The sequence below is a fragment of the Etheostoma cragini genome, chromosome 1 (genome assembly GCF_013103735.1).
Source record: "Etheostoma cragini isolate CJK2018 chromosome 1, CSU_Ecrag_1.0, whole genome shotgun sequence".
Classification (NCBI taxonomy): Eukaryota; Metazoa; Chordata; class Actinopteri; order Perciformes; family Percidae; genus Etheostoma; species Etheostoma cragini.
Window position 1 is genome coordinate 31,286,116 of NC_048407.1, and position 15,075 is coordinate 31,301,190.

Here is a 15,075-nt window from a genome sequence, read left to right on the forward strand (position 1 = left end):
GTGTGTGTGTGTGTGTGTGTGTGTGTGTGTGTGTGTGTGTGTGTGTGTCCATGCAGCAGTGTGGCTCACTGGTGGTTTTTTTATGGCGCAGAAGAAGAAGATATTGTTTGTGTTTGCTTGTTTGTTTTATTTGGATCCCCATCAGCTCTTCTTCCTGGGCTCCTACAATCTTTCCTTTGACAATACTCATTTTGAAATTTCATTACACACACAGACACACACACATTCATTTGAAAATACAAATCATAGGTAAATCTTACAGTTAACACAATTAATACAAGAAGCAAAACAAAAGACACTACTCCGAATAGATTAATCTATTTTAAGAAATACGATAACAGAAGCCATGTACCACACTCATTTTATATTAAATATTTAAATTATTTGAAATAAATATGTCTTATGTGATTTTTTAAAGCCATACTGAGAGTTGTGTTTGATAGTCGTTGGGTGAGAGTTCCCTTCACACACACACACACACACACACACACACACACACACACACACACACACACATTGCTCTGTCCCTAACTGAACGTTGAATTGACTTAGCTTTCTCTTTAGATTAAATAAAACTCCCTCCCACTGCACGCCTCGTTGGATACTGACGTGGAGCAGTACTAACGGATGGTTTTGGTGTATTTCTGAGGCCTTTTCTCTCTTTTCTCTCTTTTCTCTCTTTTCTCTCTTTTCTCTCTTTTCTCTCTTTTCTCTCTTTTCTCTCCTTTCAGGATTGTTGAAATCTACAGCCGTCGCCTACAAGGTGAGTTACAGTCTGCTGTCACACACACGCAGACGCAGGAGTTCAGTGTTTTCATTGGTCTGTTGTCTGTTGTCTGTTCTGAGTGACCCGGTTCATGTTTGTCCGTCTGTGCGTCCACAGTTCAGGAGAGGTTGACCAAACAGATCGCCGTGGCGATCACCGAGGCCCTGCAGCCGACCGGCGTCGGCGTGGTCATCGAGGCGACGTACGGATCTGAGGACCTTCACCTCATTTCCCTTCTGTTCTTTTCTCCTCCCCTCGTTTCGTTCCCTTTGATTTTCTCTCTCTTTTCTCTCACGTGCTCTTTTCCTTCACCTCCTCTCCTTTTTATTTTCTCATTTAACTCATTTTAACTCTGTTTCATCATTTCATTTTTTCCCTGTTACACCTCTTCCCTTTCTTCACCTCTACTGTATTTTCATACACACAAATTCCTGTCTTCATTACTTTTAATTCTATCACTTAATTTTCTTTTCATCCCCCCTTCTTTTTCTTTGTTTTTCTTTCTACTTTGCTCTCCTTTTAGTCTCATGTATTTGTTCTTTACCCCAGTTCCATCACTTCATTTGTTTTCTTTTCTGTTAAAGCTCATCATTTACCCTCATCTCTTCTTTTTTATTACTTTAATCTAATTCTTTTTATTTTTTTCCATTTACTTCTTTCTTTTCACATCTGCACATTTTTTTCACATCTGTTTCTCCTTTTTTTATTTCTAACTTATATTTTCCATTACTCTCATTTCCCTCACTTGATATATCCCTTTCATATGTTATGGTATCATATGGCTTTCCTTTGTTTCCTTTTTTCTTTTTCACCTCCTCCTTCCTTCCCCTCCTCCTTCCTTCACCTCCTCTTTCCTTCACCTCCTCCTTCCTTCACCTCCTCTTTCCTTCACCTCCTCCTTCCTTCACCTCCTCCTTCCTTCACCTCCTCCTTCCTTCACCTCCTCCTTCCTTCACCATGCTCTGCTCTCCGTGTTTGAATCAAATCTCTTTTGCATCTCTTTTTTCCCGTCTTGTTGCTTCCCTTCCTTTACGTGTGAACTCTCTTCCTCTCTGCAGCCACATGTGTATGGTGATGCGAGGCGTTCAGAAGATGAACAGTAAAACCGTCACCAGCACCATGTTGGGAGTCTTCAGGGAAGACCCAAAAACCCGCGACGAGTTTCTGACGCTGATCAGAAGCTGAGGAGGACGAAGCCCTTTCTCCTCTTCCTCACGTTCCCCCTGGCTACCTCCACCTGCATGGACCAGCTGCCGTGCTACCTGTGTGTGTGTGTGTGTGTGTGTGTGGTTGTGTGTGTGTGTTTCCATCTCACCACCAGTGACAGAGTGTGTACTGTGTTTCCAGCCCAACTCTATTCATCCGATAAGGTAAAGCGTTGCCGTGGGGATGTCTGTGTCAGAGGCTGCCGACTGACATGTTTACTTTGACACAACCCGGCAGACTTTACCCTCTCTTTGTCCTCGTGTATGTCCTCAATCATCAAATATCAGTCGCTGGCCTCGAAATACACAAGGAGAGTTTAAAAGAAAAAATCCATACTGAAAGAAAGCTAATAATCAAAAATAATTGTTAGTCCTGACACCACATCATTTCAGTTTCAAGTCCCTTTTTCATAAAGAATTAAAAATAAAATAAAAGATTTGCAGATGTACTAAATAATATTTAGTTTTTTAGCTATGAAAAATGAGTGATGTATCTGTATACTATAACAGTCTTTTCAGATTTTTCTTTTAACATTACTTTAAAAAAAAGATTCTTATAAATACCTGGAGACATATTCAGAAAACGTGATGAGGCTGAAGACCAAAAATCAATCAATAATTCTAAAAATCATTCTCCGTTGCAGCCTGAGAAATGACTTTTAGAAGTTTTTTAGGACTTTTTGTTGAGCAGAGACTATCAGTTGATTTAAAAGTAGAAATAAAACATAAAGCTCTTATTAAAATTATTGCATCCAAACAAACAAAAGCCACTTTTTAAATATAAAACCACGCTAAATTATCGGAGGAAGTATGAGCTTCAAGTAGTGAAAAATAAACAGTATTGTTATTTTTACATTTCATTTTCAACGTGTTATCATTATTATGATCCGGTGCCAACTTGCCTCACAATTTAAAACCAAAAAAAAAATGAGTTCACGGTGCCGAGACGAGGCGGCCGACGGGACGCTGAGCTGCAAACTCACCGTCTAAAAACTAACTAACTTTTCATTTTCATAAGAGGCAAGAAAATCAAGTGTGTGTGTGTGTGTGTGTGTGTGTGTGTGTGTGTGTCTATAATGACTTTGTGTGTACTCGTGTAGCTTATACTTTACATGTCTGTGTCTCTTAATGTCCACAGACAGATTGCGCGTGTCTGTGTGTGTGTGTGCGCGCGTGTCTGTGTGTGTGTGTGTGTGCGCGTGTCTGTGTGTTCTGATGTGATGTTTTTGTGGCCTTGTTGAGGACCGCCTGTTCTGTGGCCTCTTCACCATCATTGTCACTTTATGTACCGTGTTCATTTGAGATACTTTTTAATTAAAGACAATAAATCTCTATGTGACAACAACAGAAGTCTAAAACTGAACCTGTTATTTTGACTCATTCCAAGATGGCCGCCCTACTTTCCTAGCCTCTTAGCTAACACCATGGAAGTAGCTGACAAAAGCTATGTTTCTGGTTGCTGAATTATAGCTTTGTAGCAGTTAATTAACAAGAGGAAGAATACAGACAAACTTAAAGCAAAGTTTTAAGGCACTGAACTGGACTTAACCAGAGTGAAACCAGGTTTGGTTCCAATGCTAGCATTAGCGTATCTGCAGCTGCAGTTTGTCAACATTCGTCTGTGAGGAATTACAACTGAAAGGCTGACGTGCAGGCAGTATTAACATGCTAGCGAGCTTATGTTAAGTACCAGAATCAGAAAAAAGAGGTTTATCAAGTAGATTTACACTAAAGGGAAACTAGACATAGTACTGTGCTTAAGTACAATTTTGTACTTTTGCATTTCCATTTTCTACTCTACTACATCTCTAAAAAAGACTTTGCAGATTCACATTAATAAAACTAAATATAATGAAAACATTTTTATTATCTAGCTCATACTTATGTACTTTAACTTAAGGTTTTTCAATGCCGGACTTTTACTTGTAACAGTTTTTTCTGCACTGCAATATTGCTACTTTTACTTAAGTAAAACATCGGAGTACTTCTTCCACCACTGGAGCTCGAGCTGAGCTGCGTGGATCTCTACACGGTTAATGAGCTTCGTTCTTCAGGAACTGAAGAGCTTCCTATCTGCGTCAATGGTGACAACAGTGAGCCTGAGTACTTATGAAACAGCTGGCTGACGGTCGACGCTCGGGCCTTCAACAGCTGGCTGACGGTCGACGCTCGGGCCTTCAACAGCTGGCTGACGGTCCACGTTGGGGCCTTCAACAGCTGGCTGACGGTCCACGTTGGGGCCTTCAACAGCTGGCTGACGGTCGACGTTGGGGCCTTCAACAGCTGGCTGACGGTCGATGTTGAGGCATTAAACAGCTGGCTGACGGTCGATGTTGAGGCATTAAACAGCTGGCTGATAGTCAATGTGGGGGCCTTCAACAGCTGGTTGCAATGAGCTCACAGCTCTGGAAAACTTTGTTTTTGATTTTTAGCCCAGGGCCTATTAAAGGGTTAATTTGTCCCTGAGCCCAGAATGAACAGCAGAGAAGTGGAGCTGATCCTAATCTGGACGTCTGACGGAGGCATGACTCAGCAGCTCCTGCTTTACACCTAACATCACATTTGATGTACCATCATCTCACAGCGGCGATTCAATCTGCTTCTTCATGTAAAGAGTGTCCGTTCAACTCTACAAACGAAAGGAGTCCTTCAAGCTGAAAGTTTAAAATGTTTGTCTACACAATGGGTTTCATATATATATATATATATATATAGATATATACACATATATATAAACATGTATATTCATGTTACCTCAGTGGATAACATCCTGCGAGGTGAAATAACTACACAACATGCTGTATTATCCCGACTGTAGTTTAAACCTGTAAAAAAGTTACAATTTTCAGACAAAAATCTGTCTCTGACGTAAGAGGAAAAACTCAAAACACAGCTTTTGTGCTTAATATCACACCAAATGTGATCAATAGGGTTTAGTTTTTGTGACATTTTGATCCATTAACGTTATTTTTTACAATTACAGTCACTATGTGTTAAAATTCAACCTGTAGGACTTTAGCTCCCTCCAGTGGTAGACATCAACAAAGACACTGTGGCAGGAATTGGTGCTCGGACATTCTCACTCTCAGCAAATCTTTAATCTTGTCTATAACTGAAAATGTGCCTTTAATTAAGATTTCAGAGTAGATTTAAAGTTAGGAGTGGATAGCAGGTCGATCATTTTCATGTTTGTGCTCTAAATGCACGGGTTTAAATAAGTGTCAAAAAGACTTATCAGACTATAATATAATCTCCGAGCTTGTTTAAAGATAATACTTGACACTGGAGACATTTTACAGGCTGTGTTCATATCCTCTACTCAGGTAAAATAACTAACAACACATTATAAAAATACTGGTACTTAGGTAAAACTATATTCAGATTAATAAAAGTATAAAAGTGTGAGTACAGGGGGGGGGGTTGTTCATCGTTTGTTACTATGATTTAATTTAAAGATTTTCTCGCACATTCTTATCAGTGTTTTTAATTATTTACATTTACATATGCATACATGTTAAAAAAAAAAAAGGGTAAATTGTATCTGTCACTGGAAGTACGCATGTTATTGTAGTTTTACAATAAAAATATTTTGGAAAAGAAAAAGTATAAAAATGTCCCCCGACTGACTTGATACTATCAACAGATTATTATCACTCATCCATTAATGTTGAAGCAGGATCTTACTGTTGTAGTTGGTTGAGGTGACGCTTTTTTGAAATATTAAGTAATGATTATGTTCATTATGGATTCATCTGCTGATTATTTCCTTTTTAATCAATGGAAAATGCGTGAGCTCTTACAAGTGTGTGTGTGTGTGTGTGTGTGTGTGTGTGTGTGTGTGTGTTTTTTTCTTATTTCTAAGGGAATTGTGCTGTGTTAAACTGACTAACCCAGTCGTTGATTCATTTTGCTCTATGGAGCCGGACCTGCTGGTGCCGGGAGGCCGCTGTTCCGCACTGACTGCTCCGCGTCTGCGTACGATGAGACACGATGCTGCGTCTCGGTGAGGACCATCAGGAAAACAAAATTGTTAAAAGGTGTGACATCACTTCCTGTCCCATTCATGCTTTGGTGCAATCTTCCTCTTCGTTCACAGACGTGCAGACGGCGTCCGTTTGGCTCGTATAGACTCAAAGTATAAAAGCAGAAAACACACACAAAAATCTGAAGTGTGCTTTGTTTTCAATAGCACACACACACACACACACACACACACACACACACACACACACACACACACACACACACACACACACACACACAATGTAGTGGGACTAAAGTAAATACAAGTACCTCAAATCTAAGTACAGAAAGTGAGTAATTGGCTTAGTTACATTCCACCACTGAGTTCTCTTTTTAGATTGTTTTTTGGGCTTTTCCACCTTTCATGTTTTTGACAGGACAGTTAGGTGAGAAAAGACATGCAGGAAATCATCACAGACTGGATTCAAACCCGGGACATCTGCGTTGAGGCATAAACCTCTCAGTACATATGCGCCTGGTCTACCACTGACCCACCTGGCCACAGAGTTCCCTTTTATAGGGTTTAGGGGGAAATCCTGACCTTTAACCCCTCGGATTTCTTACATCTTTCTGCACTCATTGTTGGAAACTACAATTCCAAATTTGGGTGCAAGTTTTTGTGGTTAAAATTCAGGGCCTCAAAATATATATAGTTATTTTTGGAAAGGTTACTACATAACGTGAAACTAAGAAAGTGAAGTAAAAACCATCTTAAATCTGCAGATCTCAGCCGGCTGAATGCTATTTTTTAAAGCCCACTTGAGCCCAGTTTTACTGTCTGAATCTGACACACACACACACACACACACACACACACACACACACACACACACACGAGGAGTTACATCTTTTCTTTATGTATAACGGGGACATGCCAAGTCACAGCATTCTGGTATGTTGCCACAAAATTACAGCAAGACACAATGAGAAACACTTGAATGTATTCACACACTCACTCACTCACTCACTGTCACACACACATTCACTTTTCTTTTGTACATACCAGAATAATTCATAACTTCATATCAGCATTAAGAAGTAGCCTACCTACAGAGTACAGGAACCACAGGCCGAGTTCGCCACCGCGGGCGTCGTTCACACCGTTACTTCAGATTTAACGTTTCATTTTCGAGAGAACAGACATGAAGCTGCATTAATTAGCGACTGCAAAGGTTTAACGGCTAAAACACATTTGAGTTCATTTCAAACTTGGCTGTGAGGTTGTAAGAGAAATCTGAAGAGCTGCGGATCACGTGTAGAAAACGAGACATCGGATTTGTGTCACCGGGTTTTAACAAGTTTAATTTGGGGGTTTTGATTGAACTTGGGAGATGGTTTTCTCGGTTGATACAGAGGATTTAAATGGGTTTATTTTACTATGTTGAAGTATACGAAAATTGAGTGTCAATTATTGATAAAAAGCCAACTAAATGCACGAGGTAGGTGGAGGTAGGCTTCTGCTGGTGGCCCAATGTGACTGAATCAAGGTGGAATCACAGGATTTCACAACCGCGAAAAGAAGCAGAAGACATCGGTAGAGCAGCAACTCCGTGCTCGGTAAGGTAAAATCACCGTTTTGTTGAAGGAGTCTGGTGAGTTTGATGAGAGCAGAGACAAACGCATCAGTACCGTGTAAAGGGCTGTCCGACTGCAAGGTAAATCTGTGAAAATATTTTAAACACAGCATACACTTAATGGACACCGATATGTACTTCTTAGGTGTCTAAAATACATTTAGCAGCTGCCGCTGCCACACCGGGACATGGCTTAGCATCTGTGTCGGTGCTCCCGCCGGCTTCTCCAAACCGGGGGACGTGCCGACAGCCATCGAGTGAAGCTAACACACTGACTATGGAGGAGTAACTCACACAAGCACACTTCAATTATCTGAACTGTCCCTTTAACACATTTCACTGATCAGACTGGAGAGAGAGTGCAACATGCGTACACTCATCCACGTGTTACACTGAATCTCAAACAGAGGAAGTGATTTATGAAAATGTCATTGTTTGATAATCAATTAATCATGTAATATGTCATTTTTCGTTTTGAAGGCTCCAGCTTCACAAATGTGAGGATTTTGCTGCATTTCCTTTGTCATTCAGTTACAAACTGAACATCTTTGAGTTGGGACTGTTGGTTACACACGCCAAAAAGCAATTTGAAGACATCACCTTAAGGATATTTTTCACCATTTTATGACCCTTTGTAGGCTAAATGATTAATCAAATTAATCCAGAAAAATTAAATCAGCATGTTATTATAACTTGCAGCAGTCCCATGTTTGTTAGATCATCCCGGACAATGACTGAGTTACACTTGTAGCTGCAGTGTGAACGACACCCGACACAGCTGTTTCATCCTGTAACATTTCAGTTTGAAAATTTTATATAAAACCATTTACATTTGGGGTGAATGTCGAGTACAAAAAAGGCACTGCCATTTGTTATTCTAGAGATGACTTTCCCAGCCTTGTGCATGCAGTTTTAAAACATAAATTACACTTTTTTTTCTTCTTCAATTTCCCCCGTTTTTCTTTTTTCAGCATTTTCTTAAATTTTTGGTCTTTTTTGTGTTTTTTTTATTATTAAACATACAATATTCTTTTGTCAAATATATACGCAAGCCTGCAGTCAATACAGGACATCGGCTCTTTGATAAAATAAAACTAAATGAAATAAAGGAGCACAGTCAAGCGGTAACACTTTGTTACAGAATGGATGCTGAATTAAAAAAACAAAAAAATAAAATACAAGTCTTGGCATCCCATATCAACATAAACTGACTAAACTGCAGAATCTGACAAAAATAAAAGATACAAAACAGCATATAGTCTCAATTTAAAGAACATTATTTTTGGGGGGGGAATATCAAGGCGTTATCTGTTAATACTGCAGTGTTCACGGCGTTAGAAGCACTCCTTCACCCACAGAGCTGAGAGCATTTAGACAAACTAAAAATAAAGCATTTGGTTTGAAGAGGTGTGTGTGGATCCAGACCTCAGAGCCGTGACCCTCCGCCGCCCCGTCACAGAGATGTTCTGCGCTGAACAGGGACGTCTCTTGGACCCGGAGGTGCTGCAGACACCGGAGGTGGTGTTTGGAACTCTAAACTCAAAACATGTAACTTTACGCTGTTAGGGCACCTAGAAAAATCACATAAACTCAGGTTATTCAAACGCTGTGAGCCACAGACGAGGACTAGTGTTTATATGCTAAACTGAAACAAATCTCCTGAAGTTCTCCATCAACACCTTTATACCTCAAACATCGCAAAGTGATATGAAAGTAAATAGAAAATACTGCAAACGTACTAGTTTCAATAATCCCTTTGATAACGTTACTGATTATGTCAACACGTGATGTTAAACTTGTTTAAAAAAGGACAAGCCTGGTGACATTCTTTACTTTTCTTAATATAAACAAATCTCGTGAAAAGACTAAAAGTGACTGTATCCACTAACAGCTGCTGTCTGTATCAAAGCCCGATATCTCTTCTTCCTCTCTGCCATAGAACCACATCAGTGTGACATGTTCCTTCATTGCAGGAACATACACACTGTAGTTTATTTTGACTCAATCCCACACACCCACATATTGTCCTGCTGCCACAAATATTCACTAGAGCACCAAATGTGGATTAATCTGCTGCTGAAAATAGTCCCCACCAAAGTCACAATTTCCTCCTGTTTGCTGAAAACTGTTTTTGAGGATTTTGGTGTTGAGTGCCACAGACAGAAAGTCAAAGTATCGACCTGAATCTGATCTTTTCATGGGATTTGTTGACAATAAGACAAATAGAGAACAAAGGCAGCCTGATCCCTTCTCCTTTAAAGTAACACACATTAAAACCTACAGTATTCACCTCTCCCACTCAGGAGAACACCGTTGGGTGACAATATGCCCACAGCACCAAGCTCATACTCCAGATCAGAATGAACCAGTCTACTTCCTGGCCTGGCAAAGACTACAACAACACACCACTGTTTTGTTTGCCAACAGCCCGTCTGACGTGAACTTTGTAACTGAACATGGATCGATGTATGTGTAACGGACCGGCTGCTGCCCTCGGCAGCGCTCAGGCACCAAAGCTTCACATGAACAAATCTCAACATGACACTGATACATACAAACAAGATTATAGTCCAACAACAGCAACAACAAATTAAAGAAAAACAGTCAAAGTCAACAATACCTATGTTAATATTTGAGATGTACGTATGGTCACCAGCCATAACATGTTAATACATATGGTACTTTAAATAATAATACACCTAAATGAGTAAAAGTATCACCTCTGCAAAGATTTTGAAAAAAAGAATAAATAGTTGTCTCTACTTTAAGTACTGATTCATATGGCAGTGACACGGAAACTGTCTACGATGAGACACGATGCTGCGTCTCGGCGAGGAGCATCAGAAAAAACTAACAGTTGTTGAAAGGTGTGACATCACTTCCTGTCCCATTCATGCTTTGGTGAAATCTTCCTCTTCGTTCACAAATGTACAGACGGCGTCCGTTTGGCTCGTATAGACTCAAAGTATAAAAGCAGAAAACACACACACACACACACGAAACACAAGACAATAATCTGAAGAGTGCGCAGTGTCGTCAATAACAACACGCACACACACACACACACACATCTGTGGTGCGTGTGCGCACTGATCCAGATTGCAGTTTTAAGCCCCCATCACTGGATCTGAAGCAATGTTCAACAAAACAAGATGGCAGTTTGGGCTCCAGACGTCACAGTAAGTGTCTGCATGTTTTAGTCCCTTAGATATAAACACTGAATGCATCACTGCTGGCTGTATATATTATTTTGTAAGCATACGGTAGTGTTTTAAATTGATGTATTATGTTTTCACAAACGTGTAGGTAGCCAGTGGTTACTACAATAGTATGACACTGATGTTGAACACACTTGAAACTTGGTTGAGAAAGTGTTTTATCCCAGTCGCATCGTGCCTGCAACAAATTATTAGTGTGTGGTATTTTGTTTGACCAACACGGACTTACAGTCTGCAGTGATGTATGAACTGTCTCACGGAGTTGCCAAGACTACACAAGTTCATTTTAATACCATAACAGATTAAATGGAAACTTGTGATTGTAAAAACATAAAATAAAATGACTTGGTAGTGTTGTAATGTGTCTTAAAACCGTAGTAAACGGGCTAAAACATGCACAAACACTGGTGTGGTCCTGTGTGACATGAGAACAGAAAGTGTGTTTTAACTCCCGACATCGACCGCCAAACAAACAGAATCATTTCCGGTTGATGAGAGGCGCGGGGATCGTTTTTTTTTAATCTTTAATTTAACATCGCCGCCTGTTGTGGTTCTACCGCTCTACTTCTGTCCGTCCACTGAGCTCTGCAGTCGAGAGTGAGCGTCAATCTCATCTCCTCAATCTGCTCCGTTTGATCAGACTCCAAAGCACAAAACTGTTGCGTGAGCCTTGAACATTTGGATTTTAGTGTATCACATTATCATATCAAGTGCAGGATACAGAGGAAGTACTATAGAATTGCAACAAACTAATAAAAAGAAAGCTAAACAATAATATTCAACAACCCTCGATGATGATAACCGTTCAGAGGGGAGTTTCCTAACCAGCTTATTCCGATATAAACCTACCGTATTCTTATAAAGTCTGTATTCCACACACAATACACTGAGGATAAATATTAAGACACAGAATAACCATGAGTTTCAGAATCTAAAACAAGAAAATTAATTTCATATAGGCCTGTGCAGACAGAGAAGAAGAAGAAGACCATGTTTCACGGGCTATCTTTGAGGGGATTGCTGCAGCACTGATATCTCCCAAAATAATGTTTGTAAATGATTTTTCAACGAGATGCCTGTGTCCATAGACTTCAGCGCCTGTCCCGTCGTGACTGTGTTTGGCCAGCAGGTGGAGGTAAACCCTTATAAAGCCAATCTCTGGGAAAACTACCCTTCATGGATTGACAGTGTGTGATTTCTCCAATGTTGCAACACGAGTCGGAGCAGAAACCAGACCAACCTCCTGTTTTTTCTCTCCTGACATCTTCTCCACAATCTTCCTCTGTGAAAAGATATTTAGTTGTAACATGCAGCTTAAGCATATCGCCCTGGTTTAGAAAAAAAACAAAACTAAACCCAGTATCTGAACATGAGACGGATCCCACTGACTATAATAATCTCCCATTTGTGTATAAAAAAAACTACATTTTCAATGTATCGCGCCTACAAAGGCTCTGAATTCAAAGAGCTCATACAGTACATGCTGTGGATAAACAATATGTAACTGACCGGTGCCAAACTCACTTCCTCCAGCACTCGACTCACAACATGATCAGACATGACATCATCTTCCTCTGTCATCTTCGGCCGATCAAAGGTCCTGCCTCTGATGTCTTTCTCCTTTAAACATCCACTTCCTTTTCCAGTATCACCTCGGCTTGATTCTTTCTTCTACTACTTTCTGTTTCCTTCTCTACGTCCTTCTCTCATCCCTCTTTACACATCTGCTCTACCTCCACCTCTTTCTCGCTCTCCTCTCGCTTGATAAATGTTCACGCCGACACGTCTTTGCGGTTGGCTGCTTAAATAAAGAATAAGCACGTTGGTTGTAAACTAGCGTGATGGCTACTCGTGGGACATTTAGCTGGTTGACAGCCAAGGCTTTACAGAACATTACACAATTCATACCTGAAATTCATACACGTTCCTGTACCCTTTGAAAGTAGCATCATTATGTAAACAATAAATACATACAAAACAAATTAATGATTTCATTTTTTTGCCACCCAATACTGAGCAAGAAGACCTTCCCTGGGCTCTACAAGCGGCTGCACTGGACGCTCAGTCCTCACTGAAAACAGTCAAGGAAATCCCAAACTTCCTTCTGGCGTCCTTCTAGCTCTGCGTGTCTCATCTTGTTTTTGGGGTCTGAGGTACTGTTATGGATTAGAAGGATGCCACGAGCTGCGGTCGACGTGCGGGGACCAAAGGCTGTCGGAGAGGGAAAAGGGCCTCAGTCTCAGTGGGCCCTGATCCACAGGCCAGCGTCTCCATTCTGCTGGGCTGCAGCACTGCTTCTGGGATGGGTATGTGTGTGTGCGTGTGTATGTGTGTGTGTGTGTGTGTGTGTGTGTGGGGGGAAGGGCTGTTCACATACTGTCCAGGCCGTGTTCAAGGCGTTTCTCTCTCCTCACCCAGATGCAGGTGACAGTGAGCGTGCTGGCGGAGCAGGAAGTGTGTGTTTTTCCCGACCCGATGGACGGTGCCCATGTTATAGCTTGTGTTAGCCGTTAGGCGATCGGCTTTCTTTTGTTTCTTGGATCCCGCCCGATCCTTTGGTTGAGCTCTGCCATTGGCTACAGGGAGATGGGACAGGAGGGCTGCGGACCTCGAGGTGACTTATCGTGAGAGAGCCTCAGGAACCTGCGCTGTCCTACTGCTCTCACTCAGGTCCTCATTTCATATCGTTGATGTGCGGTCAGCGCCGTCTAAAGGAGGAACAACAGACAGAAAAAAGGTGTTTTAGAAATGAACTTCAGCCACATTGCCAGACGGCTCAGTGGTAAGTGTTTTCACAGTGTGGATGGAGATTTAGGGAAAGAACACAGCCATGAGTCCTCACACTAACACCAACCCTCACGCCAGATGCAGGCGGTGCCGGGCTGCAGCTTTCCTTTGACCCCGAATAGAAACAGGTGCAGTGATCGATTTCAGATCTCGTAGCAACTTATATGTCCAATTTTGTAACTAGTAACTTTAACTCAGTACATTTCGTTTTTATGCCCCTGTATGCCTTTGGGACAGAATCTTCATTTTACTCGTTCAACTTTTTAACTGCAATTCCCCGTCGAGTCTTTGTAAAGAAGGCCTGAAGCGTTTTCTGGCTTGGTGAACAGTGAGGGGCCAGAGCCCACAGTGTCATGGTGAGAGAACAACACATCTGTAACAATACTGATAGAGCCTTTCCGAGGAAAACAACAGTCTGACACAGCTGTTGCCTCTGGTGTGGCTGAAGAGGAAACAGTTATTGAGCAACACACAGTATCATTGATACTGAAAGGACAGGTTAATGTCATATTAGGCTCTTGTTCAACAGTGCAGAAAAGGATACATAATAAACTGTAGGTGTAACCACCCTTTTCCTTGTACCAATGAAACATTGTGTTTTGGGTCATTTCCTGTTGCTTGTTTGGATTCAGTTACCAAGTTATGTTTTTAAAGCCCACCACAGCCGGCTGGATGTTTGGGTGCAAGAGACTAGAAAAAAAGTTAAAACTGATTAAAAAGGAGTTTTTTTCGGTTAAACACACTTTCGTTCTGCTGCCCAGTTCTATCCACCTAACACACACACACAAAGCAGCACTTGTCCACCGTTCTGCACTGAGGCCCACTGTCTTCACCTCAGTCAAGTTTTGGCATGGGGGGAGTTTGCACTGACTTTAACCCAGACTAAAATGTACTGTACATGGGAGTATTCTGCACAAGTCAGGTCATCCACTGACTAGCTTGACTAAAATTAAAAGTTATTTAAAAGTACATTTTTTTGTGTTTCAAATCATTTTCATATTGTTTGACATTCATACCAAATGCTGATACGAAAGAACTTTCATCTTGTCTAGAGGGCTATTCTGTTTTATTTGATCTTGTTCTCGGATCGTATAACAATTAGGATATCTGAGATTAACACAGCATTTTTGTAAGGCCAGTGTTCAAATTCAAAAGTTAAAAGCGCAACTCTCACCAAAATGCAACCTAGGGTCTTTTTGTGAATATACTTGAGTCACACTTTAAAAAAAAAAAGCATGATTATGACGGACGCGCCACTTTTAAGATTTGCCGTATTCTTGTGTTTCGGTCAAAAACTCTGTGAACACAACCAATGTTGTCAATGCTGGAGTTCACGTGTAGAGCCCCTGGTGAGACTTCGAGCAAAGTTTCATGTTGTGTCAAGCCTTCCTAGTTTTAAAAACAGTGATTTTGAAGCTACCATAGAAATACATAACCTAGGTGTTACACTTTAAATGTTTTGGTGCATTATACATGTGAATTCTTTTCTCATCTGGCTCTCC

General features: G+C 40.9%; 2 protein-coding genes across 8 annotated transcripts in view; one reads left to right on the forward strand and one right to left on the reverse strand.

Moving 5' to 3' along the window:
* Positions 1-3,314, forward strand: part of gch1 (GTP cyclohydrolase 1) — an 18,665-nt gene extending 15,351 nt beyond the window's left edge. Inside the window, exons 4-7 of one of the 2 annotated variants that reach the window (XR_004655971.1) lie at positions 732-763; positions 884-968; positions 1,825-2,055; positions 3,006-3,314. Coding sequence is in view for 1 of the 2 variants with exons in the window: in XM_034866764.1 (XP_034722655.1) it covers positions 732-763; positions 884-968; positions 1,825-1,951 (244 nt within the window). In the remaining variant the exon portion in view is untranslated. Of the gene's footprint in view, positions 1-731; positions 764-883; positions 969-1,824 lie in introns of both variants that reach the window. The other variant, XM_034866764.1, reaches the window with a different exon arrangement.
* A 5,255-nt stretch (positions 3,315-8,569) lies between these two features.
* Positions 8,570-15,075, reverse strand: part of samd4a (sterile alpha motif domain containing 4A) — a 52,679-nt gene continuing 46,173 nt past the window's right edge. For all 6 annotated transcript variants that reach the window (XM_034860718.1, XM_034860634.1, XM_034860558.1 and 3 more), the window contains one exon: positions 8,570-13,494. In XM_034860718.1, the coding sequence (XP_034716609.1) occupies positions 13,466-13,494 (29 nt within the window). In that variant the 3' untranslated portion in view covers positions 8,570-13,465. The remainder of the gene's footprint in view (positions 13,495-15,075) is intronic.